Raw genomic sequence first — 27,621 nt, 5'->3', positions numbered from 1 at the left:
GTTTTGCCTTTGCATAGATGTCATCGCTGTCATCTTCTCCATTTGTGCTATCTTCTTCCCCCTACCAGAGAGGATTTGATTCTAGGTATAAACACTCAAAATACACATGCAGCATCTCACAAGTTGCTTATCCATTTCAGTGTTTTACCTAGCATCGATGGCGGTCAGCACTCCACTAATTAAGAGAAACAGACAGCTAGAGCACAGGAGCTCAGCAATGTACTGCTGTGGACGAAACGTGTCTCACTTACAAAAGGAGTGGCTGTGGTTTGGAATCAGAGGGTCAGTGATCCCCAGTCCCTCCAGATCTTTGGGCAAGATACTAAACCTCTAATTGCTCCTGTAGGAATTGAAAGTGTTTGCTTGTTGCTTTGCATAAAAGGGTCAGCTAAATGACATGTAATGTTATTTCAAAGGAAAAGGTCCTTCTAAAAAAGTTCAAGTGTACACATATGTAAACAATGTTCACTGCTTGACCTCACCATCACACAGCCCTGGTGTGGAAGTGCAGCCTTGTTGTGGGACTGAAAAGGCTGTTTGATGTCAAGGACAAGCAGTGAAAACATTCTAAATATATCGTCCTCCTAAATCAAGAGGGGCCTTTTCCAGCCACCCATATCTAGTTTCAATCACTCTGCTGGAGGTGATACACTAAAGAACTACACATTTTAAAACATCCAAACTATCCCAGGAGGCTGTGGCTCAGTGGATAGTGCACTGAACTTTGAATCAGAGGGTAGCAAGTTTGAGTCCCACTGCAGTCATCTGCCCATTCCCAAACCGCCCCCTACACCCTACCCCTCCGCTTGCGCGTTCACGCGGAGTTAAGTCTATTAGCTTATAAACATCTGGTTTAAAACTAAAAGAGCTTTACAAAAAAGTAACACAATGAAAGATGTTTGGAGTTTTATTTGAGTTATTCATTTAAACTTTTTGTCTAAGAGATGCTGATTTGAAACCGTTGTTACATACAGTTACGGCATTTCCTGTTTCTGCCGGAGAGAGGGGAGGCCGTCCCAAAGCTTGCTGCTGTATTTACTCCCTCCATCTGACAGGAGGGAGCCTCGTTGAGCTGCGAGTGTGGCTACAGACGGAGTTCACTCCGTCACGGAGGGGTAGGGTCGAGGGAGTGGTTTGGGATTGGGCCAGCATGTCGTTGTGTCCCCGAGACACTTCACCCCAAATTGCTCCTGTGGGGTTTGTCCACAGTACTGAATGTAAGTCGCTTTGGATAAAAGCGTCTAACAAGTGACATGTCATGTAATCCCTTTCATCTGAACCTTTGTGTGCCATTTGTTGTAGTATCCATGACTCTCTGGACACATCACTGGTGTCCACTGGGGAAACAAGCTTTTGTAATGGGTCATGGTGAGTCGAAACTTTTTATGTTCGTTTATTTAACAGCGCAGACTTTTGTTTGCTTTCAATGGACTCAAATTCTAGACAGTCATCATAATATATGAAATCAAGAAGTGATATGGTGGCATCCATTTATTATTTTCTAACTTTCAAGGCATCAACGCAGGTTGCTTTCCAGCAGTCTTGAAGAATTGCAGAGTGGATCATTACAAAAGGTTGGTTTATATATATATTTCATAGATGAGCCTTTTTTGAACCACCATATCTTTTGCGGCAGCTCTACAAGATAATTAAGTTATCATCAAGAAAGACTATTGCATTAATATAAACTATATATTTATATAGATATATTTATTGAGATACATATAAATAAAGAATAAACATTCATGTTCTTTTAATCTGTGATTGCGTGAATGCTGATCTGCTAACTCAGAGCTGTACGTGTTTCTCTTTATTAGTCCATGAGGCAGTCAGCAGAGTTACTCTAATGCGGAAGTGGTTCAATGGCACACCCCTCGTGAGGATGCAATCATGTGATTAGCTTAAAATGAAGCAGACATCTGATTGGCTACAGACACTCCCCTCTTTAGAAAAATGCATCGGTGAATCTAGCGACGTCAGGAGAGTCTCAAAAATCAGATTCACTCTCAAAAAGCGGTTTTACGCAAATTACATTTGTTTATCCTTCTGTCAGCATTTATCTATTTTGAGACTGATCTGAGCCAATATTTGACTACACACACACACACACACACACACACACACACACACACACACACACACACACACACACACACACACACACACACACACACACACACACACACACACACACACACACACACACACACACACACACACACAGAAAGGGCCAATCCCCACTTGAAGTGACAGTTGTGCTCGGTATCATGGCTGCCTCCCAGATGTTTCCATGTAACAAATCAAAGGCTTTAACTCTCTGTTATCTTATGAAAGACATTTAAATGAGACTGCCCAGCCTTTATGGAAATATAAAGGGGTTATATTTCAAATCAGTTCAATACGCTTAAAACATCCCATAGCTGAAGCAGATAAATACCAGAATATCATTGTATCTTTGTTTTCGAAGCAGGGATCAGTGAATTGTGAGATCTTGCATGAAAGACTAGTTCACTTCTGTTACTATACTTTCACAGACATGTGGGTCATTTATTTGAAATGTGGTTCGAGACCAGACAAATGACACACTGGTTTTGTTATATACTCTTTAGAATCCTCACATGGAGCTGAGCAAGTACCAGACTCTGCCGGGGAAACTCATGATAAATAAGAGAGAGCAGAGAGCCAGGAAGCATGGCGACAGAGAGGGAGAAGAAGAGTATTTGTCTCCTGTCCTGCAGGAGGACTACGGTCTCAGTGAGTTTTTCCATTCATCACTGATACATCTTTAAATCATACAGTGTTTTGTCTACTGCCTGTCACAATTTGGAAAATTCAGTATTTTCTACTTCTGAAAAAAGAAAATGTTTTAATGAAAGGTGTTGAGAGTCGAGTCTGTCAGAGTAAGTTTGACATTGAGCCGTATGCAAGAACAATGAAAACAATGTACAAGTCTAATACTTGATCTAAGCGGACTTAAAATGTGATTAAGACTTTGGAAATAAAATGTGGAACCGGTGTTCTGACTACCAGATATTTCCTCATTGAAGAATCCAAGACCGGCCAAAGGGATCACAATCTCCTTCTCCTTTTGGCGGCCTCTGTTAGCAGGTCATCTGTCTTCGTCTCCTCGAGTCTTTTACATCTGCATGCTCATACCTTAGCAGCTTCAACTCTGCCAATCTCAGCTCCACCTCTTGTCCTACGTCCGTGCCAGCACCTCCAATAAAGACACCTATATTTTTTTAAAAAGCTTGTTGTTTTCTGCAAATGTGCCGTTTTTCAAACCTAATTTTTCACTGCTCTAAGAACTACATACTAATTTGACTTTGCCTCAATTTTGGTAACTCTCTTGCAGTGCAATTAAAACCACCAAATTAAAATACCACTGAGGCTAAGGGGGAGATGTGTCCTTGGAGAGACCCTTTAGTGTAATAATAATAATACATTTAATTTATATAGCGCTTCTCATCTGCCAAGACAAATCTCGAAGCGCTTCACAGCAAAGGACACTGATACAATTTGAAAGATTAAAAAAATAATAATAAAAAATAAAAAAATAAGATAAAAGTCGGAGATAGCGATAAACATGGCAATACTCCAGGTGTACCATGCTCAAAGTTTATTGGAAGGCCTGCTGAAAGAAGAGGGTCTTAAGGCCCGTTTTGAACTCCTACTGCTTCCTTCCTACTACTTGCATAAATTAAATCAATTAATGCTCTGATTATAAATAATCGTGTAGCTCTTTTGACTGAAATGGGGCGAAGCCTGCGAGCTAGTTCAGGCAGTCAACTCGAGCACTTATGCTGCATTCATACATAACGCCCCTTGCCACTCTACAACCAACCAAACAGAGTCTCCTTAATACGCCGCTCTATTGAACCTGCCAGATCTCTCTCCATGCATTGCTTGCTGCTGCTATCGTTGCACAATGTTGCAGCTACCTCTACGTCGCTGCTGCTCGCTGCCCCACCACCACCCCAGCTTCCACCTGTAGGCTCGGGGGTTAGTTATTTAATCATCACTCATGGTGCTATGTATATCTGTGGAGTGATGAGACCAGAGCCTAGACGCCAAACTCAACTATGCTGCTTCTAATAAACATGTTAAAGAAACACGTGAGTTGTCTGACTGAAATAATATTTTCCAGTCAGTTATTTTTATAAAAAGGCATCAAGCAACTCAAAATTGAGATTAAAGGACTTCTTCATCACTCATGAGCAGAGCTCGAAGCAGTGGATTCAGAGGGCTGCGAGATGGCGAGGAGTTCAAGCATGAGGTTGCATGCCGTTAAAATAGCTTAGACATCCACAGTAAATAAACAAAGATGCAACCTGACTTCCAACTTTGCTTCACTAAGCGTACTTTCACTCCCAGGAAGAGCAAATCAAGCAAGTGCTTATAGTTTTAATTTACACATAAAGTATCATTATTTAAACTGATACTCAAAGCACACAACTTCAGCTCAAATCTCCAAAACTCGAAACGCATTGTCAGCTCTGCACCCAATTTGCAATTCAACTTGGCACTTTTTGCAACACTGCACACCATCTTGAAATACATCTAATCTTCTCTCAATGCACATCGAGGATCAAGGATCGAGGAGAGAGGAGGCTCTCTGGAGGAGCCATAACCGAGGATACACTGATGTAGAGGAGAGAGGAGGCTCTCTGGAGGAGCTATAACCGAGGGTACACTGATGTAGAGGAGAGAGGAGGCTCTCTGGAGGAGCTATAACCGAGGGTACACTGATGTAGAGGAGAGAGGAGGCTCTCTGGAGGAGCTATAACCGAGGATACACTGATGTAGAGGAGAGAGGAGGCTCTCTGGAGGAGCTATAACGGAGGATACACTAATGTACAGGAGAGAGGAGGCTCTCTGGAGGAGCTATAACCGAGGGTACACTGATGTAGAGGAGAGAGGAGGCTCTCTGGAGGAGCTATAACCGAGGATACACTGATGTAGAGGAGAGAGGAGGCTCTCTGGAGGAGCTATAACCGAGGATACACTGATGTAGAGGAGAGAGGAGGCTCTCTGGAGGAGCTATAACCGAGGATACACTGATGTAGAGGAGAGAGGAGGCTCTCTGGAGGAGCTATAACCGAGGGTACACTGATGTAGAGGAGAGAGGAGGCTCTCTGGAGGAGCTATAACCGAGGATACACTGATGTAGAGGAGAGAGGAGGCTCTCTGGAGGAGCTATAACCGAGGATACACTGATGTAGAGGAGAGAGGAGGCTCTCTGGAGGAGCTATAACCGAGGGTACACTGATGTACAGGAGAGAGGAGGCTCTCTGGAGGAGCTATAACCGAGGATACACTGATGTAGAGGAGAGAGGAGGCTCTCTGGAGGAGCTATAAGCGAGGATACACTGATGTAGAGGAGAGAGGAGGCTCTCTGGAGGAGCTATAACCGAGGGTACACTGATGTACAGGAGAGAGGAGGCTCTCTGGAGGAGCTATAACGGAGGATACACTGATGTAGAGGAGAGAGGAGGCTTTCTGGAGGAGCTATAACGGAGGATACACTGATGTAGAGGAGAGAGGAGGCTCTCTGGAGGAGCTATAACCGAGGATACACTGATGTAGAGGAGAGAGGAGGCTCTCTGGAGGAGCTATAACCGAGGATACACTGATGTATCCTCCGTTATGTATTTCCCCCAACAGTGATGTGATGACATTTGTTTTGGAGAAACATTTAATTAAAAAAATGGTATATTGTGTTTCTGCACATATTGTTGTAGACTTGTATTGCAATATTTCTGCCTGCTTTTTTCACTTCACTTACTGTGCCTCCTCTGCCACAGGATCCCCCGGAAAACATGACCACTGTGATATTGGTGGGTATTGCATCTGAACCCCAGTGTTTGTCAGTTCTTAAATGCATTATTGTATTAACAAAGAAAGGATGCATACATTTCTGTCTAACATAATAACATCTAATGATGGATACTGAATGTGCAGGCTAGGATCATTCAGAACAACTTTATTGGTCATCAATCGATCAATTGAAATATTTCAGGAACCGGCTAAAAACGATCATGTTTCCATATCCCATCAGACATAAAGCAACATTTAGGGGTTGCATGCATTGTCTCTTACCAACCTTCCTGCTGTTTGGTGCATGACAGGAAGTGTGTTTTGTGTTTATCAGATCTCTCTTACAAATAAACCAAACATAGAGAAGACTAAAACACTTCCTGAATCAGTGGAATCTGCCAAAAAGTTTACCATCCACTACTATAAATATCAAAACTATGAATGTGCAGCTTTACATTATTAGCGTTTCCAAGAAATCTGTTGATTATACCATATGGCATAGTGTGGTTTGAACTCTAGGGTCATTGTTCTTTTTTGTGTTTTTGTCTGGCAGATCAACCAGAAAAACTTAAGGAGTGTGTTCTGTCAGATCAGTCCCCCCTTTCCTCTGGAGTGGACTCTGGACAGCAATCTCCTGTCTCACCAGAGAACAGGAAGAGTCAGAGAGGCATTAGGAAACTCTGGGGGAAGTATGTTTTAAAGACTTCTCTGTTATATATATATACATACAGACACCACACACAGATGTGACGTTCAGGGATATATTTCCCCTAAAACAAAGTGTTTCTGTTGTCCCCAGGATGCGTCACAGCCAATCAGGCAGTCCTGCCCAGGGTCACGACCCCGAGCTGGGAGAGCTCAAGAGGGGGGGTTTCCGAGCTACAGCTGGACCAAGACTGGCCCGTTCAGGGAACCCACGGTATAACACATTTATACTTACATACAGTATATAGATTTTTTTTTCATGGATCCCTGAGAAGCAAGTAAAAACAAATAAGGCTGGTGCATTGTGTATGTTTGGAAGGAGGTACATGTTTAACAAGCCTGTTAAACAGAGCCAGGGTTTCTTTGACTTAGCTGGCTTGACACAAATAAAACCCCTGATTAAAGTAATGGGTAAAGGTGGTTGTTAGGTCTCTCTGTTTACCCAGATTCCTTCCTGAGCCTCCATGCATGTTCTCATAAATAATAGGTGCATCACCTGCCTCTTCTACAGCATGAAAAACGATCAATGACCACTGAGTTATGCCTTGTTACAATATTGATTTTTCTTATAATGCAAATAAGAAAGGAATACTGGAAGAAATGTAGTATTCCTGTAAAATGTTATTTATTTGAAGTACACTCGATGCAATCTGTGCCTCCAATTTAATTCTAACTTGACAATTGCACATTATGCAGTTCTTAAACTTTAAACTTGATGCAGCAGATTTAAATGTTATACTCAAGAACTGCATTTGGGTCTAACACTTGAATCAATTTGTTATTATTATTTGGGATATGTACCAACAGACTGAGAATCTGTTAAAGCTGCATTATACAAGCCGTTTAAAACACACTTTAGCAAATCAGTCACAAAAACGACCAAAGTGGGGAAATCAGGGTTGGAAGGAATTTTACCGCACTTCATATGCAAGTAAACATCATACTGATGAAAAATATAGCACATTATTGATGTATGCTCCATGCAAATTTGTAGGATTTTCTTTTTGAGAGCCAATGTGGAGAAATACACAGAGAAGACTATTATACTGTATAATACAACTAAATACACACTTAGTAGGGGGAGGAAAAAGTGAAAAAGGTGTGTACAATGTAACTTCCTTTAAAATAACAATAACATAAAACAGTACGCTTGATCAGATTTTCTGCATCACTGATACGGTATTCATTCTCTAAAACCAACAAGAATTCGGCCAGTTAGAATTTTTTTATTTAGTGTGATTTTTTGGCATATTTGTTTGACTTTTTCAGCCGGTATACAAACAAAACACATCCGACAGTTTTAATCTGTCAGTTTCAAATTTGGTCAGTGCCTTCTAAAGACCTTGAGGATGAACAGTTATTAGCCTGTTAAGCCCCGTAGCCCTCCAGTAAGGCTCCATGTTCACATAGCGTCTTCTTCTGACCGCCGGGGTCTTTTCTCCACACTCGCCTTTTTTGCAGCACATCCAATTGAAAATATTTTCACTTTTTTTTTACGTGTCTGTAAGTTGTCCTTCATAACAAAGAGCAAAAAGCCACTTTGATCGAGCAGATCATCCGGACAGACACTGGATGTTGCTCCCGGTGAGTGTGAATTTGATCTCCCTACATCACTGTCCTGGTGCTGTCAAACCGAGCAGTGAACTCATTCAGACACATTCCGGTAGGTGTTCATGGTGAAAAAGTCGAGGGGGCACAGCTAATCTGTCATACAACAGCAGTGATATTGTCTAGATAATATGTTTGATGAAATCCTGGGCTTAGGCTCTGCCCTCTTTCAGATATTATTCAGCTGTTTCTAGAGATGCTAGGAAGCCTGGATAACCAATGACATTCACACAACAGCTTTTCTTTCAAATGTTTATCACTCTAAGACTTCAGGGGAGCACTGGAAGCCTCTACTCTCAATGTTTGGGATGTTCCTCTTAAAACCTGTTAAGCCCCAATGACTCCCTCGGCGGGTCCTTTTTTTGTTTTGTTCACGACACTGTGTCTCAGGCAGTGGCGTTTTCCTGGAGGCCAAGGGAAGCCAGGCTTCCCCTGTTTTTTCGGATTGTAGTTATAATTTTAATAAATAAATAAAAACACTTAGTTTGGTTTCGGTAATTTTTTTGTGCTGTGTGTTGCTGCCGGCCCGTCTCTCCTCCATTCTCATTGAGTATTTTACAAAGAGTGAAACAGCGCCCCTCTACATGTTATGGTAAAACAGTAGATTGCACTCTCTGTTGCGAGAGGAGGCCAGCAGAAATTGGCTTCCCTTGGTGAAAAAAAATGGAGGGATTGACCAATCAGATGAGGCTCATGTCATGCCCCTGCCAACCTGTGATTAGTCAGGGCCATGCCAAGGGAAGACCAAGGCGGCTGGCTTCCCTTGCCTCACAATCGCATCAATTTAGTGTGGCAGTGACGCGTCCTAAAACCCGGAAGTAAGCTGCGCTCGGTTTCCCTCGACAAAAAAGCAATGGGATTTCTCCATAGAATTTTGGAAAATAGCTTGAAATAAGGTCAGTGGAAAACGAACCTGTTAGATAAATGCATGTTTTGTTAAGTCGGATAATATCCACATGTCTACCCTACTTTTATCATTTTCTAATCATAAATCGAATCGATGGAAGATAGATAGCGTCACTGCACCACTCTCACCGCCGTTAGAAAGCAGCAAGCAACTGAAGCAAGTGCAATTATGGAGGGTGGAGATGTGGAGTATTTACTCAAAAATAATTGTATTAAACTTCCGCTACAGCAGCAACAACAAATACAATCTGATGACAGGCCAATGCCCAAACTGGAGCTGTGTACAGCGAGGAAAAAAGGAGCGAATCAGACGTAAAACGTTAAAGGTCTCCTGATTTAGTTTGTGAATGAATGCTTATTAGAGTTTGGGCTGGAGAGTGCGTGCGGACCTGTCGGTTAGATAACAGGCTAACAGTCCTGCATCTGATACAAATGTGTGTAAAATGATACCGGGTGCTGTAATCACTCATCTGGTTACGTTATTACATTGACCACCACACCCCCGACCCAAAAGAAAGGACGTATTATTGGCTTCCCCTAATTTTTTCCCCACGCCACGCTACTGGTCTCAGGGGATCTTAATATTTAAGAACCTATTAATGTGTTATACCAGATTAACGGGAATAATCTCAGCTAACTGACGATACAAACCATGTTTACCAAAACAAAAACACAAGTCTCATAAGAAGCATCTAAATGACCCCTGAGCGAAAAATGCTAACGGACTTTGGCACAGAACTCAAGATAAAAGATACCCTTATTACTTATCGTAGCTGCACATACAATATATCTGATTAAAGCTGAGGTTCCACAGATCATTTAGGTATATATATCATCACTAAGTGATCCGAACTCGCGAGAGGGGAAGCAAACACAGACATCACAACACGTACCTTTACGTTGCTTTTACGGGAGATCCTCTCACCGTAGCTGGGTCATTCTACAGAAAAGGTGGAAGTTCTGTCACTTACTTTTGCAGACACACAAATACATGACATTGACCTAATACTCACATTCATTATATATGTTGAATAAATAGAGATTGTCTTTGCAATGGTACTAAATCAAAAATAAATAAAAAATGGTTTTATACGTAAATTGCAATTTATTTAAAATGTCAAGTTCAAGGAACTGCCTTGTCACTTTGATCATACATGGAAGTGGAGCCTATAGTTTTCATTTAAAAGATTATTTTTTCAATAAATAAATCTAATTGATATTTACATAACATTACAAGCATTAAATATAACACTGAAATGGTAAAAAATAAACTCTAATTATTATTAATAATATCAAATAAATGTCAGTCACCCAAAATTACGTCATTGGTGTTACTGCTACACAAAATGCTTTTATTTTGAAGTAATGTACTGTCTCTGAAGTGCCTCCTGTAACAAGAGATCATTTGAGGCAGTGCAGTGGACAAAGACATAAGTCAGATACTTCTTACTTTGTTTGTTAAAGGTGTCATTTTATCTTCAAATTTTACATGCGTCTTTCAAGTCTGTCATTAGTGTTACTCATTGCATAGCCCTAGGGGTGAACATTTGAATGGGAAAATGTATTGTTAAAGAGTTAAACGATTTTGATATTGACTGAAGCCATATTTGGTCTGACACATTGCAGCCATTTTGTTAAAATGGTAGTGTTTTCTCCAAATTGTCACTGGTGTTACCGTCACTAGTGTTACTCTTCTTCCTGGAAACACGTAACACCAGTGACATTCCTATACAAATAAGCTTTGTATAAAGTATAAAAATAATAAAAAATATTTTAAGCTCTACTTGTTGTGGATTCATCAAGTTAAGAGTTAGTTATTGCTATTTAACAGGTTTTAGATGTTTTTAGAAGGAATATATTTCAGCAGATTTGTATCACCCAGATTCCACCTTTTCTGTAGAATGACCCAGCTGTCAATCTGATCAAAAGACGTGTTCAATGGCATTAAAACGAGAAAAACCGCGGCTGAATCGGTTAATCCATAGGTTGATAATGTTTCTGGGTAATAATTTGTTTTATTTATAGTCCATAATTCCATTTTTATGTAAAAATCGGAGAGTAAAAGTTAGCTGCTAATGGTAGCCAACAGAGTTATCGCAGCTTCCGGTCTTGGCTATGCGGCAGTCTCACACACACACACACATTACCAAATAAGGAGTATGTGGGAGGTCCCCTCTATTCCATTGGCTCTGACGGTTAGAAAGAGATGTCAGTCAGCAAAATCGAACAAGGGGGGGCCAGAGATAGGTTTTTTTTGCTAAATCTCTCTAAAAGGGTATAATTTCACTTGTTTTGCATCAATCTTGATACAGGGTACTTATATGTTGTAGTTTGAATTCCTAAAGCTTTTAGTCTACCATCCCATCATTCAAGGGTGGTTTTCACTATAAGTAATTAACAATAATTGAATTTGTTTTACTATGTTCAATCTGAATTTACTTTAAAATAAAAACATCTATATTGATTCTGACACTTCTACATCCAACTCACAGGTGTAATCTTGCTTTGAGAAAAAATATTATTAATTTAACCCTTTTAGAAGGGAAGATATGGTCATTTGTTCTGGGAATGTCATTTTCGAGCCTGAGACCTGAAAAACAGGCTCTGGGTTTAACAGGTTAATGTTTCACAAAGTGAGCACTCCGCTACACACTCGATTGTGGGCTTTTTTTTGGAACACAAAACGGCTAATATTAGCTTGAGTCCTACACTTTAAAACGGTATGTGGCTCCAGGTCCATTAGTCTAATCTTTAAACATAATTCTCTGTTGATCTTTTTTTTATTTTTTCCATGTCAGAGATCTGAAGATGCCTTTTTGTAAGTGGAGCAAAGAGCAGGTGTGTGACTGGCTGGAGGAAATTGGACTCGGCCAGTATGGCGTCCTCGCTTGCCATTGGGTCACCAGTGGTGATACTCTACTGTCTTCCACCATGCAAGACATAGAGAAGGTACACTGACAGACACACACACATGCAGACCAACTACTGTGTATGCTGCATTTTTCATAATTAATGCATCTGTCTGGATCTGTTGGTCTACCTCACAAATAATCTTCCATTCAGCCTGTCAAATCTGTTTCGCTCCTACCTGGCTGATCCATGATGCTTACCTCCTTTATCACGCTCAGATTGCTCACCTTAGACCCCTAGCCTCTGTTTCTATGTCACCAGGATCATAATTAGTTAATTCACTCTCTGTCGGGATTCGGAATTATTAGGACTCAAATGCAGTTTGAGGAGAAGCGGGATTCAGAGTGTAACAAAAGGCGAGCTTTAATTACAAAAAGCTGTTGACAATGAAAAACAAAACAAAAACCATGAATCTATAAACAGGTAGCACGAGGTAGCATCCAGACAAAACCCGATAGTGACAAAATATGACAGGAAAGAGAACGAACCGACATGGAGCACAAGACAAGACTAAATACACAGAAGGGTAATCACTGGACAAGACACAGCTGGGCAGAGGAGGCAGAAACACAAGGGCAACAGGTGAACACAATGAGACAATCAGACACAGGAGGGCAAACACATGAAGGAAGACAAGAGACAGGGAGAACAGAATTTCAAAATAAAACCACAGCTAGACAGACAAAACTAAAATTGTGACACTCATTTTTTTTCTTTATCAGGTGAATCTTTAGGATTTCAGCAGTGGTAGAATGTAACGAAGTGCATTTACTCAAGTACTGTACTTAAGCATGTCTTTAAAATACTAGTACTTTACCATTTTATTTTCTCTGCTACATTTCAGTGGCAAACATTGTACTTTTACTCCACTACATGTATTTAGTTTTTATATATAAAGAACACATTTTTATGTTTTATGATGTGGTGCATTCCTGTAATACTTAAGTGTCTAAATTGGCTCACATTGATAGCGTTAACAGCTGGTTTCTGTAAACAGACTCAAAGTGACTCGAAATGACTCTGAAGCAGGCTGCTGGGTCTGTAAATGCTTTGGCTGGTCTTGTTCTGACTGTGATTGGGTTATGATTGTGATTGTGTTATCTTGGGCCAGGACTCTCTTAGAAAATAGATTTGTATCTCAATGAGACCTATCCTGGTAAAGTAAAGGTAAAATAAGGAATTCAAAAACCACAATAATTAATAATTAATATTCAATGATTGAAAATGACGAAGTACCTTTTCTCAAGTGTCCTACTTAAGTACAATTTTGAGGTAGTTGTACTTTTACTTGGTATTTTTATTTTATGCTACATTATACTCCATCTCATTTTTGCTTGAATTACTTTACATATTCAGAATATTAGCTAACACAAAATATGAATCATCTGTTAAATAAACATTGACTTATAATAATCGTTAAGATATCCAGCAGCGGTATATAAAGTTACTTTAAAAAGCTCGAACTACTTGGTACTTTAAGTATATTTTGATGCTGATACTTGTATACTTTTACTTAAGTAAGATTTTGAATGCAGGACTTTTTATTGGAACAGAATATTTAAACAATTTAGTATTGCTACTTTTAAGTATCTCTCAAAAGGTGAAGACATGTTTTCCGTCGCTGTGTCTCCAGGAGCCGGCGATAAAGAATCCGCTCCACAGGAAAAAGCTCCAATTGGCCATCAAGACGATCAGCAGCAAACAGCCTGATAAGTCTGCAGAGCTCGATTACATCTGGGTCACTCGTACGCACTTACAACACACACTCATAATAAAATATGAATCTGAAGTTGCCTTACATTAAAACGGAATATTTTATGTTTCAAAGGTTGGCTTGATGACATCGGGCTCCCTCAATACAAAGACCAGTTTAATGAAGGCAGAGTTGATGGGCAGATGCTGCAGTTCCTCACTGTGGTATGTTTTTCAATATTCATCAAATGTTTGATCGAATAACAGCTGATTGGTACATTGCTTTAAAGGTAAACCAGGATTCATCAAATTCTGCTTTATTTTCTGGATAACACAAGGATTTGAAACACATGTTTGCATTATGGATTAAAGTTAACATACCAGTAACTTTTATACTGAGACTAAATGCTCTTTGTCTGTTTTCTTTGTTGTACTTCTTCTTTTCTTTTCAGAATGAATTGTTATTCCTTAAAGTGACCAGCCAGCTGCATCACCTCAGCCTCAAGAGTGCCATTCATGTTCTTCATGTCAACAAGTTCAATTCCAACTGCCTCAAACGCAGGCCCAGCAATCAGGTAGGTGTGTTTGCTGTGTGAGAGTCGTGTTGTTTGGAAACAACACAACTCTGGCTGTCAATCAAGACTTTACACTTTTATTAAATGATATTTTGAAATATTAATTTACAGTGTTTATTCTACTTGTTCATTTGTTTTGTTAAATTTGAGCATATTTGTTTGTGTGCGTGTGTGCATGTCTCTGTGTGTGTTTGTGATTGTGTGTGTGTGTGTGTGTGTGTGTGTGTGTGTGTGTGTGTGTGTGTGTGTGTGTGTGTGTGTGTGTGTGTGTGTGTGTGTGTGTGTGTGTGTGTGTGTGTGTGTGTGTGTGTGTGTGTGTGTGTGTGTGTGTGTGTGTGTGTGTGTGTGTGTGTGTGTGTTTTACAGAACCAGTTGGCTCCAAGTGAGGTTGTCCAGTGGTCCAACCACAGAGTCATGGAGTGGTTAAGATCTGTGGACCTGGCAGAGTACGCTCCGAACCTGAGGGGCAGTGGCGTGCATGGAGGGCTGCTAGTGAGTGCACAATATCACTTGTTTGTAGTTTAAGGAAATGCTCCAGAAAGCCTCCTAAATGTGTCTTTACTCTAGATGTTGGAGCCTCGGTTTAACCCAGAAACGCTGGCCATGCTGCTAAACATCCCACCGGAGAAAACACTGTTGAGACGCCACCTAACAACCAACTTTAACAACCTGGTGGGAGCAGAGGCTCATCTCGAGAAGAAGGTGTACACGGAGGCAGTGGGGAACACCCCACTCAGCATCACAGCTAAAGTCAAGGTAATATAATGCATGTGCGAGCAACAGTTTACAGTTTGGAATGGAAAATGAAGAACTTGCCCCTCTCTTCCTGCATCCTGAAAAAAGGCAGTTTAATCCGAGGTAAGACCTGGGTGTGTCATCACAATTGAAGCTCCGAGCCTCTAAAGTTTGTTTAAGCCTCTGACAGCATTCTCTGCTATCACAGACTTACTTTGAAGTATGGGAGTGCTTTAAACTGTGGGTCCTTCTGTGCAGAATAATCCACCATAACACAACAATGTTGATCCAATCCTGAACTTGGACACTTGGAGAGAAAAACCTCTAAGACAGGGGTCAGCAACCTTTACTACCAACCAGGGCCGGACTGGGACAATAAATCAGGCCGGGAATTATACACCCAGCCAGGCCACTACCAGTTTTTTTTTGTGCCATTTTTCTGGATTTATTTGTCAATATTTACAGCCTTGCTGCCCGTAGTGATAGCCCTAAACTTTAAATCTACTACCCCAGAATAAACATATGGACATGGGTCACTATTTAAAAAAATGTAAAAATCTATTTAGGAATCTATTCATGTGAACATATTTTAAGTGGGGGTGGACCTCAAATTCTATAGGGGGGTCCGGGGGCATTCTCCCCCGGTAAGATTTGTTTGTTAAATGTTGGACTTAAATGCATCAATCTGGTGCACTTTGAGGGGGAAATAAAGAGACTAGATCTATATGAAACATGACTGTATACATTTAAATAATCATAAAATCATAAGAACATGGCCATAACCAATAACATACCATATCCAATATGAAAAAAACACTGAAACTTGTTTATTTATTTGTTTTTGGTTCATTTATAGTTGTGAGTGTGTCTGTGCTCCTGAACCAGCCTCTCCTGTCTCCCTCCTCTCCTCTGCTCCTCTTTGAGGCAGCAGCAAAGACTAGTTTTAGCTCTCAACAAGTTTTAAAAGTTTATCTTACCTTTTTTCACCTAGTTAAAAATTGTTTTTGTATTATTCATGCATATTTTACTAATCACTCCCCCTTCAAATGGAAATATGTGTTTACATAAATGGTGACCAAACCGTTTGAGACCCACAGAGAACTTAGACTAAGTTAACTATCTAAACACTCAGAGAGTCCTTTACCTCACCTGAGCTGTAGTTATCAGCCTCTCAGTCTGACTGGAGAGGACTCTCCTCCACCTTGTTGTTGAAACAGCTCCTTATATCCGTTAGCGCAGCTAGCTAGCACCAGATGCTAACAGCAACAATACACGTAACCGGTGCGCGCACGCTCTCTCTCTCGTTCGCTCGCACACATACACACCCTCCCGAGCTTAATGACACACAGAGACCAATCGAGGGCATTAGTGTATGATCTGTATGAAAGTGGCCATGTCGGCAGGCCACATCATGTAGACAGCCAGTCACCCTCTGTGAGGCAGAGTCAGACCCACATTTGCGCAGCGTTGCGTTCACAATACATACAAAAAATAATCCTCAGGCCAGCAGGCCACTTAACAGGCCAGGCCATCGGGAAACCTCCCGGTGCTCCCCATGGCCAGTCCGGGCCTGCTACCAACTGCCATTCGGCCCCCTCTTCCACTAATTCAAAAATGTTCTGGAACAGTAACAAAATAATTTGAGAACAGCTTATTATGTTTTATGTAAAGTTTGAATATACCAAGAAAAACTATAGTTTGTTTATGAATTTATAGAATGACAATAAAGAAAACTGTTATTGTGTGTTTTCTTCTGTGCAATTTAACTTACTAGTTTTATTACAAAAGAAAATACCTAATTATTTTAAGGAGGAGAAAAATACACTAGCATGTGTAGGCATACTTGAGAAAATAGAACTCTGCAGGCCTGTTCTTCTGCACATGACTAATACATTTTTTTTTTTTAAATGGACAACTTGCAAATACAAAAACATATTCATTTCATTTCATTTCAAACCTTTATTTAACCAGATTGGTCCCATTGAGATCATAGATCTCTTTTTCAAGGGAGACCTGCAGCATATAGGTTCCACATGAAACATAAAACAATAAAGGACATCATACATTATATTTACAGGATACATTTACATAGTTATAGACATTTACAAGTGCCCATAGTATCAACGAGCATTTCATTTAGCCTAGCTTTAAAAACATGCAGAGGAATGAGATTGCTCAGTTTCAATTCTTGCTGAAGACTGTTCCAAGCAAGTGGAGCTGCGCACATAAAAGCTGTCTTACCTGAGACAGTCCTTGCTCTTGGCACATCTAACAATACCACATCATGCCATCTCAGACAATAGCTGCTTGCAACTCTCTGTGTTATCAGAGAGCAGATATAATACGGGAGTTTACCCAACAAAGCTTTATAAATAAACGTGTACCAATGACTGAGCCTCTTTACAGTAAGTGAAGGCAGACCTGCCTTGGCATACAGGGTACAGTGATGAGTAAGTGCTTTACAATTTGTGACAAATCTCAGTGCGCTGTGATAGGCGGCATCTAACATGTTCAGGCAATAGGCAGGTGCATTCATATAGATCAGATCACTATAGTCCAGCACAGGTAAAAAGGTCACAGAGCCTTTTCCTGGCTTCAAAAGAGAAACAGGACTTGTTTCTGAAAAACAAACCTAGTCTAACCCTCAGCTTTTTAAGCAGGTTATTGACATGAAGTTTAAAAGTAAGACAATCATCAAGCCAGATACCTAGGTATTTATAACTGGTAACTACTTCAAGTACTTGTCCTTGCATAGTAACAATATCTAAAACAGGCTCTGGTGTCTTTTTAGCTTTTGAAAATAGCATTACCTTGGTTTTATCAACATTTAAAAGAAGCTTAAGCTCAGAGAGCTGAGTCTGAATAATATAGCTGCAAGAGTACATTTGAAAAAGAGTAAATATATGAATAGTTCAGTTTGGATTTAATTATGACTCCGCCACATACAGCTGTCAGTATCTTCATAACAGCGCTGTCCATTCAGTATTGTTCACTGACTCAGACTCAGGCGAGTGAACTAATGTTCTCAATGTGTTCCTTTTCTCATGTTGCTGTGTTCTATGGTCTTTACCAAGAGGGACATAACACTGAACAATTTCCCGTTTGTTTTCTAAGTCAAGAAAATATGCTGTCATATTTAATAAATCATTTGTTTGTGTATTCTCCGACTGTTAACCGCCTTGCTCCAAGGAGCAACAACAATATCAGCAGTGGTTCAAAGACAACATTAGATTTGCTATGCTCAGATCTTTGAGCATGCGGGGGTCGGACACTCAGGATGGGTCACCCGTGTGCCAGGGCTTAGACGAGGTAGGATGTGATGCATTTGAGTTAAAAACATTTACATTTTATTGTAGAATATGATCCTTTCAAAATATTGTCCACTTTGCAAAAAAATAAAAATAGCCGTTATGTATTTCCACGTCAAAGTTACAGGGAGCCACAGCAGAGGGGCTGAAGAGAAGCATGCCCACTGATCTAAGACTGTGTGTGTGTTTTGTGATCAAATTACAGTGGCATTAAACAGTGAGAGGACACATTTATAAAAGCCTGGGATCACTGAATCAACACCACTGTGGTTACATGAAACACACAGATTTCTGCTGTCAATCTTCCTCTATAATCTTATATAATAATATTAGAATTCAATTCCTTATTATTTTTAAAATCCAAATAATTCACATCTTAATGTTCAAATTAAGCCAATTATTAATATTTACCATGTAAAAAAGCATGTACACAGTAAGTATTTGTCACCAATCATGCTGTGATATTCATGGCCAGGATTTCAAGGTGTAGTCGTGGGGGAGGGGGGGAGGGGGGCTGAAGTTGGGTTGGTTAAGGGTTGCATCGCTGCTTTTTGCAGATGATGTGATTCTGATGGCTTCATCTCACTGGTGCTCGCAGCTGAGTGTGAGGATAAGCAGCTCCAAATCTCAGGCCATGGTTCTCAGTAGGAAACCGATGGACTTGACAGTAGGGAATGAGTCCTTACCCCGAGTGAAGGAGTTCAAGTATCCCGGGGTCTTGTTCTCGAGTGAGGACACAATGACCGCGAACATGAGATCAGGTAGGTTTACACTTACGAGGAATTTGACTAGGTGTCGTGGTGCATACATAAAAGTAAAACAACAATTAAAACACAGATAGAGAACTAGAAAAAATATTTAAAATAATAAAAAATATAGTAAAATATAAATATAACAGTATTTACATTGCAATGGAATGGAATAAAAAAAAAATCTGCAGTAATAAGAAAATAAAACAGATATTGTTGTACATTGTGTGCATTAATGTAATGCATAGAGTCTATGATGTGGCTGAGGTAAAGTGTCAGTGGGGGGGGGGCGGGTCTTATTGATGCGGCCGGTAGCGGAGGGGAAGAAACTGTTCAGGTGGCCAGAGGTTTTGAGATGGGGCGGGGTGGGTGCTGCAGTCGCTTTACCGCACCGTTTTGAGGAAGGCAAAGCTCTCAATCTACCGGTCCATCTTCGTTCCTACTCTCACTCATGGTCATGAAGAGATGGTCATGACTGGGGGGCTCCCTGGGGAGGTGTTCCAGGGACATCCAGCTGGGAGGAGACCAAGGGGCAGACCCAAGACCAGGTGGAGGGATTATATCTCCACTCTGGCCTGGGAGCGCCTTGGGATCCCCCAGTCAGAGCTGGTTGATGTGGCCAGGGAAAGGAGTACTGCTGGAACTGCATTACACCAATATCATCAGGTTAAGGCTTCAAAAAGATGTAAAAATCAACATTGAGATATAATGACTTTTACAAATTGTTATGGCAACAGTTAAAGCAAAGATTTAGCAGACATAGAGCAACATTAGAATTCATTTGTGTGAATTGAAGTCCAACGTTTTGTCTCCATTTAGCTTTTTGGTTTCAGCTAAGTCCCGAGTTCCGAAGTTCAACAATTATTAGAATCTTTACAATACAGAGCTGCACAATTAAATGCAAGTTATTGCCCCTTTATGCAACACAGAGTGAACATACTGTATGTACAGATATTTCAATGAAAAATATGTATAAAAGAATATATAAAGTAGTTATATACATCTACATGTATTCACATATACTGTACTATGTACAGTAAATGTTTAAGTCTGTAGGGACTTGGCTTGGGTACCGGATAGTCAGACCAAGTACGGACTGTGGACTGTAATCTTGAGAGGTGCGCTGGACCCCCACACTGATTCCCAGGCACTTTAAAGTGTCTTCCCACTGCTTCCAATTCTAGGACGGTTCAATTCAAAGTGTGTAGTGCTGTGTGTGAATGTTAGGAAAATATCACTCGTCACCGGCTTTAGCTTCAATATCAGGATACATATATTTATTATCCTTGCAAGAACGGAAGTAGTCATCACACACAGAGGTTGCATGGGACACATAGTTCTCCGAATAGAGTCCTTGACATGCCTTGTATACAAGAGAGTGTTATAGTCACAAGATGAGAGAATACTGGTTCAAAGCAGTATTCTGACCTTGGTTCAGATTAGCTAAGGCCTGCGTAAGCAATTAACATGACAGTCACATGCCTATCTCTCTACAGTCACATGCCTATCTCTCTACAGTCACATGCCTATCTCTCTACAGTCACATGCCTATCTCTCTACAGTCACATGCCTATCTCTCTACAGTCACATGCCTATCTCTCTACAGTCATATGCCTATCTCTCTACAGTCACATGCCTATCTCTCTACAGTCACATGCCTATCTCTCTACAGTCACATGCCTATCTCTCTACAGTCACATGCCTATCTCTCTACAGTCACATGCCTATCTCTCTACAGTCACATGCCTATCTCTCTACAGTCATATGCCTATCTCTCTACAGTCACATGCCTATCTCTCTACAGTCACATGCCTATCTCTCTACAGTCATATGCCTATCTCTCTACAGTCACATGCCTATCTCTCTACAGTCACATGCCTATCTCTCTACAGTCATATGCCTATCTCCCTACAGTCACATGCCTATCTCTCTACAGTCACATGCCTATCTCTCTACAGTCACATGCCTATCTCTCTACAGTCACATGCCTATCTCTCTACAGTCACATGCCTATCTCTCTACAGTCACATGCCTATCTCTCTACAGTCATATGCCTATCTCTCTACAGTCACATGCCTATCTCTCTACAGTCACATGCCTATCTCTCTACAGTCATATGCCTATCTCTCTACAGTCACATGCCTATCTCTCTACAGTCACATGCCTATCTCTCTACAGTCATATGCCTATCTCCCTAGGGCAGTGGTTCTCAAAGTGGGGCGCGAGAGACCAGGAGGAAAAATGGCTATTAAAAAAAATCATAATTTGAAAAATGATTGATTAGAAAATAATATGATGCAGTACAGTATTATTACGTCTGGGTCTCTGTGTTTCATTAAAGCTTGCGAGAGAGAGAGAACGCACCGGTACCGGAGATCGTTGTTGTTAGCTTCTGGTGCTAGCGAGCTACGCTAACGGATATAAGGAGTTTTTTCAACAACAAAGTGGAGGAGAGTCCTCTCCTGTGAGACTGAGAGGCTCAGTGAGCTAAAGGACTCTCTCAGTGTTTAGATAGTTAACTTTAGTCTAAGTTATCTCAGTGGGTCTCACACGTTTATAATGATCATTATAGTTATAAAAAAATAAGAGAATAAATGAAAAACAGGTATGAAATACTATATGACAGTAAAACAAGAATAAAGTATAAAGTTTAAAAGAGTGATTTGTAAAATATCCATAAAGAAAAAGTAAATCTGTTAACAGTTCTGTTTCATCTGGGTGTTGAGAGATGTATCCATAGAGCTCTTCATGTTGCTCTCAAAGTGCACCAGATTGATGCATTTAACTTCAATATTTAAAAAAAAATCTTCCCGGGGGAGCTTGCCCCCGGACCCCCCTATGTGAGGTCCACACACCACCTATAAAAATAGCACTTTACCCCTGCTTACACCTATATGCCTCGAGCCTTCATTGTAACTGTCACACTGTGTATATGTGTGGGGAGTGTTGCAGTAGAACATTCCTCTGTAGCGACCGGTACATTAATGGGAAACCCTAAATGTTTGAGCACCCTCTATGAAACGTCAAGCTACCCCACAGCACCCCCAAAATAAATCTCTGGCGCCGCCACTGAGCCTGACTATTTTTCTTGAGAACCACTGCCCTAGGGGCCGTGTCATCATGTTTAATCGTTGAACATAGCTATCATGTGTTCAACACATTGTCTCATGAGCTTCTTCTATGTAGTCATACTGTACATCCTGTTACGTACACAGCTATGTAGGGCCTTTGTTATCATGTGCTACTCTGATATTAGAAGAGTACATTCAGTATTTTCCCAACAGTGAAGATTGAACGTCATGTCCTTTTTTCTTCTCTTTTATTTGCAGCCAAAGAAGTTGGGCTTCACTAACTTGACTCATCTCAGGAGGAGACGGCCAGATGAATCCAAAGACTACGTGTGTCCAATAGAGTTGTCCTTGCCTCGGTCAGGAGTGCCTGCAGTGAACGATGAAGTGCAGGTGCAGCCCTAAGCTGGCTTCATGGATCTGAGCGCAGTCCTGGACCGAGAGTCAGACTGCCCCAGGGCCCGGGTTGGGATGGACGAGAGCAGAGATGATCAATTGCCAAGAAAACAGTTGTGACAGCAACATTACCAAAGCTCTTTCTATCAACCATCAGCCGTCACTGCTTCTGCTCGGCTTTCTCTGCTTGCCAATAATACCTCAGCCTCCTCCTCCCTGCTCCTCTGAACCCCACCCTGTGCCTTACTAGCAGTGTTGGGTGTAACGCGTTACAAAAGTAACGGAGTTACAGTAATATATTACTTTTACTTTTTTACTGTAACGAAGTAATGTAACGCATTACTAATTAAATGTGGGTAATATATTACCCGTTACAATGCGCAGTAACGCATTTTAACCCGAAATTAAATGGTGTTTTGTTTTTTAAGAATGTACTAACATAGCGAGACATTCCGACACCGGAGACAAATTGTGCGGGTAGATTAGTAAACCTGGTGTTTACCCTTCAGGCTTCGCGTCGGGATCTTCGGGGCAGTTGAATGTTATGCACCCTCTATTCAAAAAAGAGAACGGAGCGAAAAATACAAGCAACAAATTGTGTCAGGTGCGCGTGACCTGCTCCGCTGCGCGTGCATCATTTCCAAAGTGCTTCCACAGCAGTGACACACATCTGTGGATAATCATTTATACGAACATGGTTAAAGCAACCATCACTAAACGCCAGCAACACTGCATCTACTGCAGACAGTAGCAACAGGCCAGATGGGGACATCACGTGACCCTCCGTTGTGGACACGAGCTTACTCCCGGCTGACTCGCCGCCCTCGCCCCCGGAGCAGCAGTCTTCGTCGCCCGAAGCTATGCCGCCCCTCTGCGTCCCGCAGGTGCCAGGATACCACGGCAAAACAGAGCCTGCCCAGGTATATCTAAACAAGTACCCGCCTGTACAGTGGGGTAAGCCGGTCATCTTGCAGCTCGTGGTATACAAATAGACAAGGGAATATGCATGTGAAAATAGTGCCATATTCTGCCATGCCTGTAGAAATGTTGGGTCAAAAATAATGCATACAATAGCACAGATGCCTTCACCACGAATGGCTACAAAAATATCTCATATCCCAAGCTTATCAACGAGCTAATGTTGCAGCTGAAATGTTCTCCAGGTCACAAAGTCAACCTCACATGATGATGTGATACCAGTTTTCAAGCACAGTAAATATTCTCTTCCCAGAGTATATGATGGGACCAAAGAGATGATTTAGTACATGGTTTCAATAATACTTTTGCTTTTCAATGTTTGCCATTTCAAACCATGAGCTGGTTCAAATCATATTTGCATTGATTTACAATATCTTCTCATTTGTTGTATCAGTACAGTTTTGAAGCTTTTGTGCTTTTCTTTGCCACAGTCCACTTTGGACTATATGACATATTTCAGGATTGCACTTTTAACTTGAAATGTTCTCACTTGCTTGGTTTCAAAACATAGCAAATGCCATAATCTGTTCATTGGGGACCATCAATGCTATTTTTCATTGCTGTTGCCGGCCACTATTGCTCACGTAAACCTGCTACTGCTGGGCCCCCTGTAATCTCAGAGGCACCCTGAGTCATTTTGTTCTGGAACCGGGCCTGGACACGGCCATATACTAAACACACTACAGAGCCCATTCCGTGTCCTGTTAGTGTTTACTTCCTGTCTGCCTTCTTCTGGTGATTTATCTGACGTCCAGCGCTCCGTCTTTTAACCTCTTTTCCTTTCTCTTTCTTGATCCTCCTTAGCAACCTTCATTATAGTCCTTGACAGTGGTCTGTACTGCTGTATTAACAACGTGTCACATGTTAAGAAGCTACAATCAGAATCCAGTATTCAACTAAGCCGTGTAATACAAGTTGTTAGTAGCCTTAATGGCCTACACAGTTGTTATGCTATACCACATCGCCCTTCACTGGATGTATAATGAGCTGCACTAAACTACATTTTAGCATTTAAAATACCTAGCCATTCTTTTGCAGTTATTTTGGTGAAAGTAACTAAAAAGTAGTGTAACTCATTACATTTCAGAGACAGTAATATTGTAATGTAACTTATTACTTTCAAAAGACAGTAATAAGTAATATGTAATATATTAGATTTTGTAAGTAACTTGGCCAACACTGCTTACTAGTGAAGAGAGGCAGGGATGCCAAGATAAACTGCTGCCGATCATGACGGGTAAAATGAGACAATTCATCTCCACTCTTTAACTATTTGATTATAATTCCAGTCAGACACCTCACTCGCCGACCTCCATCCCAAACGTGTGCCATGATGTAACTCATCACCATCTCTCTAGATTCCACACAACAAATGAGTTAATAAAAATATCTCTTGTAAAGTATTGAGTAATTTTATTTTATTTGTGCACCAGCAACAGATGATTATATGCGCTAGTTCATTAGCATCATTCTGTCATGTGGTTAAGAAACGTTGTGCAATATTTTCATTTCTGTATGTCATTGCAGAACAAATACTAGCATGTTTATTTTGTACTGTCATTTTCATATACGCTGTAATAGTATATTTATTGTAAATAAAACCTTGCTCCGTAAAGGAAGCTTACAGGTGTCAATGATTCAAACCATTTAATACAAAATCACGTGTGTAAAGTTGATTCATTAAAAAAATAAATGTCATAACTATATAAACTTCAGGAAGTAAACACATGTGCTGTTTTCGGGGTCTCCCTATTCATAAATCATCTTAAAAGGCAAATGAATACACATTCCATAAAGCGAAACAGATGTCTGAGTAACCTGCTTCAACCACTAACCTGTTTTTATCATCACCATCATAATTCTCATCATCACCATCCTCACCATCCTCACCATCATGTTGTCCTGATGCCATGGCTGCGCTCCGCTAGCTTCTAAATACGACATGGCATGTTTGAGTTCAGCAGAAACATGCATCACTCCAGTCAGTGATGCATGTTGCAAAAGGGATTACTTGGTATAGACTGAAGCCAAGGAAACTCATCATCATTTCCCTCAATGTCATTACAGTTATAAGAGTTGGTGAGGTAGTGTGTGTGTGTGTGTGTGTGTGTGTGTGTGTGTGTGTGTGTGTGTGTGTGTGTGTGTGTGTGTGTGTGTGTGTGTGTGTGTGTGTGTGTGTGTGTGTGTGTGTGTGTGTGTGTGTGTGTGTGTGTGTGTGTGTGTGTGTGTGTGTGTGTGTGTGTGTGTGTGTGTGTGTGTGGGTGCGTGCGTGCGTGCGTGCGTGCGTGCGTGCGTGTTGCATATGGCGATTACAGCGATTACCACGTTGCAAATAGAAGTTCTGTCTGAAGCATCGCCAACCTCACAGAAACGGCTGGTTATGATTTAGGCAGATAATTCACACACCAAGTAACCTCTCCTCTTTGGGAGTGACAGACGTTTGAATCACTCAGATAAAAAACTCTTTTTCTGAGAGAAACCCTTTATAACGGTAACTAAAGAGTAACCTGTGCGCTGGTATTTCACTTGCTGTAATAAGGCAGATGCAAGTCTTGGTTCTTTTGCTCCTGCTGTGTTTGCTGAAGTCATCTCAATAATTGAAACCTGAAGGCTTTGGATATAAAAAAAACATAAAACCATGTCTTGGTAGTTGTCTGAATCAACATCACTGGTGTAGTGTTGGGATCAGTTGGATACCAATGCACCAAAAGCACAGGTGTATTTTATCATTTGTATAATGATTGAGTTTTGTGTTTGCTATTTCCAGTGTCCTGTGTTGTGCAGGCTGGCCTAAATGGCTTACTGACAAAGTAAGTGAAGGTCATTAATAAAGGAATAACTACTTTGTTGGGTATAATATTAGGATGATCATCTGTTCTGTAGAAACCCATCTGATGATAATATACTGACAGAATACTCTGAATTATTATACCGTAGCATAAAAACAAAGCTGTATTATAGGCCGCAAGGTGAACCTCGAAAAGTCCTTTAGAAAAGAAATCCCGCTCCACAGAAGTGGAACTACATAATCTTTAGTTCATAAAAAAGAACGAGTCATGCTTATCCACCAAAGAAAAGTTCGTCGCTAAAATTCCTGTCAATTCTTCTAGGCACGTAATTATTGGCTGAACTAGTCCCTTCAAAGCGTAATAATATCTTGGTCAAAAGTAGTGCCACGGTTTGTCACGTGATCGTGCTACACCAATTGGGTAGCTGCATATTGTCAACAGAAGTGAAAGATGGCCGCCTACATGGTTACGCTAAACCAGACCAAATGGATTCTAAACAGTGCTGTATGCTTGTTTTATGTCATGTTTTGTCATATGTCTTAATACATCACTAAGTCCGAGGTATTTGCGTTATATACGCAGTATTTGTGAGAGGTTTTACTATCTGGGAACAGAGTTGACCATCGAATCAACATTGGCTAGCAGCGTTTATCAGCCAACTCCAGCTACAACAACATTCCTGGACTACCATGTTCGCATCGCTCGGTTCATTGGCTGAGCTCGTGGATTATTCCATTAGACTGAGGACTTTTTGTCTGTCTGTCTGTTGTTATTGTTACCCTGTACACGTTAAATGCACTCTTACAATAAACATGACTTGATTTCATACATAGCTGCGTCCAAGAAGGTTAACTTGTTACGTTAAGTAATTTAGATCAATAAAATGCAGTACTTATACCAATGACCATTGATTCATTTATTTACTCATTCATCATATAATCATTTGATGAATTGCATTATTATTATTATTATTATAGATTATTATTATAGATATATATAGATTATTATTATATATATATAGATTATTATTATAGATATATCTAGATTATTATTATAGATATATATAATATATATATATATATATATTATATTATTATTATTGTAATATGATAATATTGTATTTGTAACTTCAAAATCAATGCCACCGTTGTAAGCTTGTCCTGTACGTATTCCATCTTGTATTGGTAAAATAATCAACCTTTTCGTTCACAGACGTAATATGCATGTAACAATGTTTGTGTGTTGATCATTTTGACTTTTTGAGACTTTCTGGTGCGTTTTCCTCGTCCCCGCTACTCGATGAAACCATGGCGGTCGCCATTTTTTCCAAATCTGTTTGTTGATACCGGTATATGCAGCTACCCAATTGGTGTAGCGCGATCACG

At 40.6% G+C, this 27,621-nt stretch overlaps 1 protein-coding gene across 1 annotated transcript in view; it reads left to right on the top strand.

Annotated features, from left to right (window-relative positions):
- ppfibp2b (PPFIA binding protein 2b) overlaps positions 1 to 22,988 on the top strand; it is a 114,694-nt gene extending 91,706 nt beyond the window's left edge. The window contains exons 14-27 of the mRNA XM_034195855.1: positions 18 to 85; positions 1,303 to 1,368; positions 1,514 to 1,574; positions 2,610 to 2,754; positions 5,805 to 5,837; positions 6,371 to 6,506; positions 6,617 to 6,736; positions 11,835 to 11,985; positions 13,580 to 13,691; positions 13,775 to 13,863; positions 14,091 to 14,213; positions 14,580 to 14,705; positions 14,781 to 14,969; positions 22,335 to 22,988. Coding sequence (XP_034051746.1) covers positions 18 to 85; positions 1,303 to 1,368; positions 1,514 to 1,574; positions 2,610 to 2,754; positions 5,805 to 5,837; positions 6,371 to 6,506; positions 6,617 to 6,736; positions 11,835 to 11,985; positions 13,580 to 13,691; positions 13,775 to 13,863; positions 14,091 to 14,213; positions 14,580 to 14,705; positions 14,781 to 14,969; positions 22,335 to 22,478 — 1,563 coding nt within the window. The 3' untranslated portion in view covers positions 22,479 to 22,988. The remainder of the gene's footprint in view (positions 1 to 17; positions 86 to 1,302; positions 1,369 to 1,513; positions 1,575 to 2,609; positions 2,755 to 5,804; positions 5,838 to 6,370; positions 6,507 to 6,616; positions 6,737 to 11,834; positions 11,986 to 13,579; positions 13,692 to 13,774; positions 13,864 to 14,090; positions 14,214 to 14,579; positions 14,706 to 14,780; positions 14,970 to 22,334) is intronic.
- The last annotated feature ends 4,633 nt before the right edge of the window (positions 22,989 to 27,621 follow it).

The sequence above is a fragment of the Gymnodraco acuticeps genome, unplaced genomic scaffold (assembly GCF_902827175.1).
Source record: "Gymnodraco acuticeps unplaced genomic scaffold, fGymAcu1.1, whole genome shotgun sequence".
Taxonomy (NCBI): Eukaryota; Metazoa; Chordata; class Actinopteri; order Perciformes; family Bathydraconidae; genus Gymnodraco; species Gymnodraco acuticeps.
The sequence above is the reverse complement of the archived record's forward strand: the minus strand, read 5'-3'. Positions and strand labels throughout refer to the sequence as shown.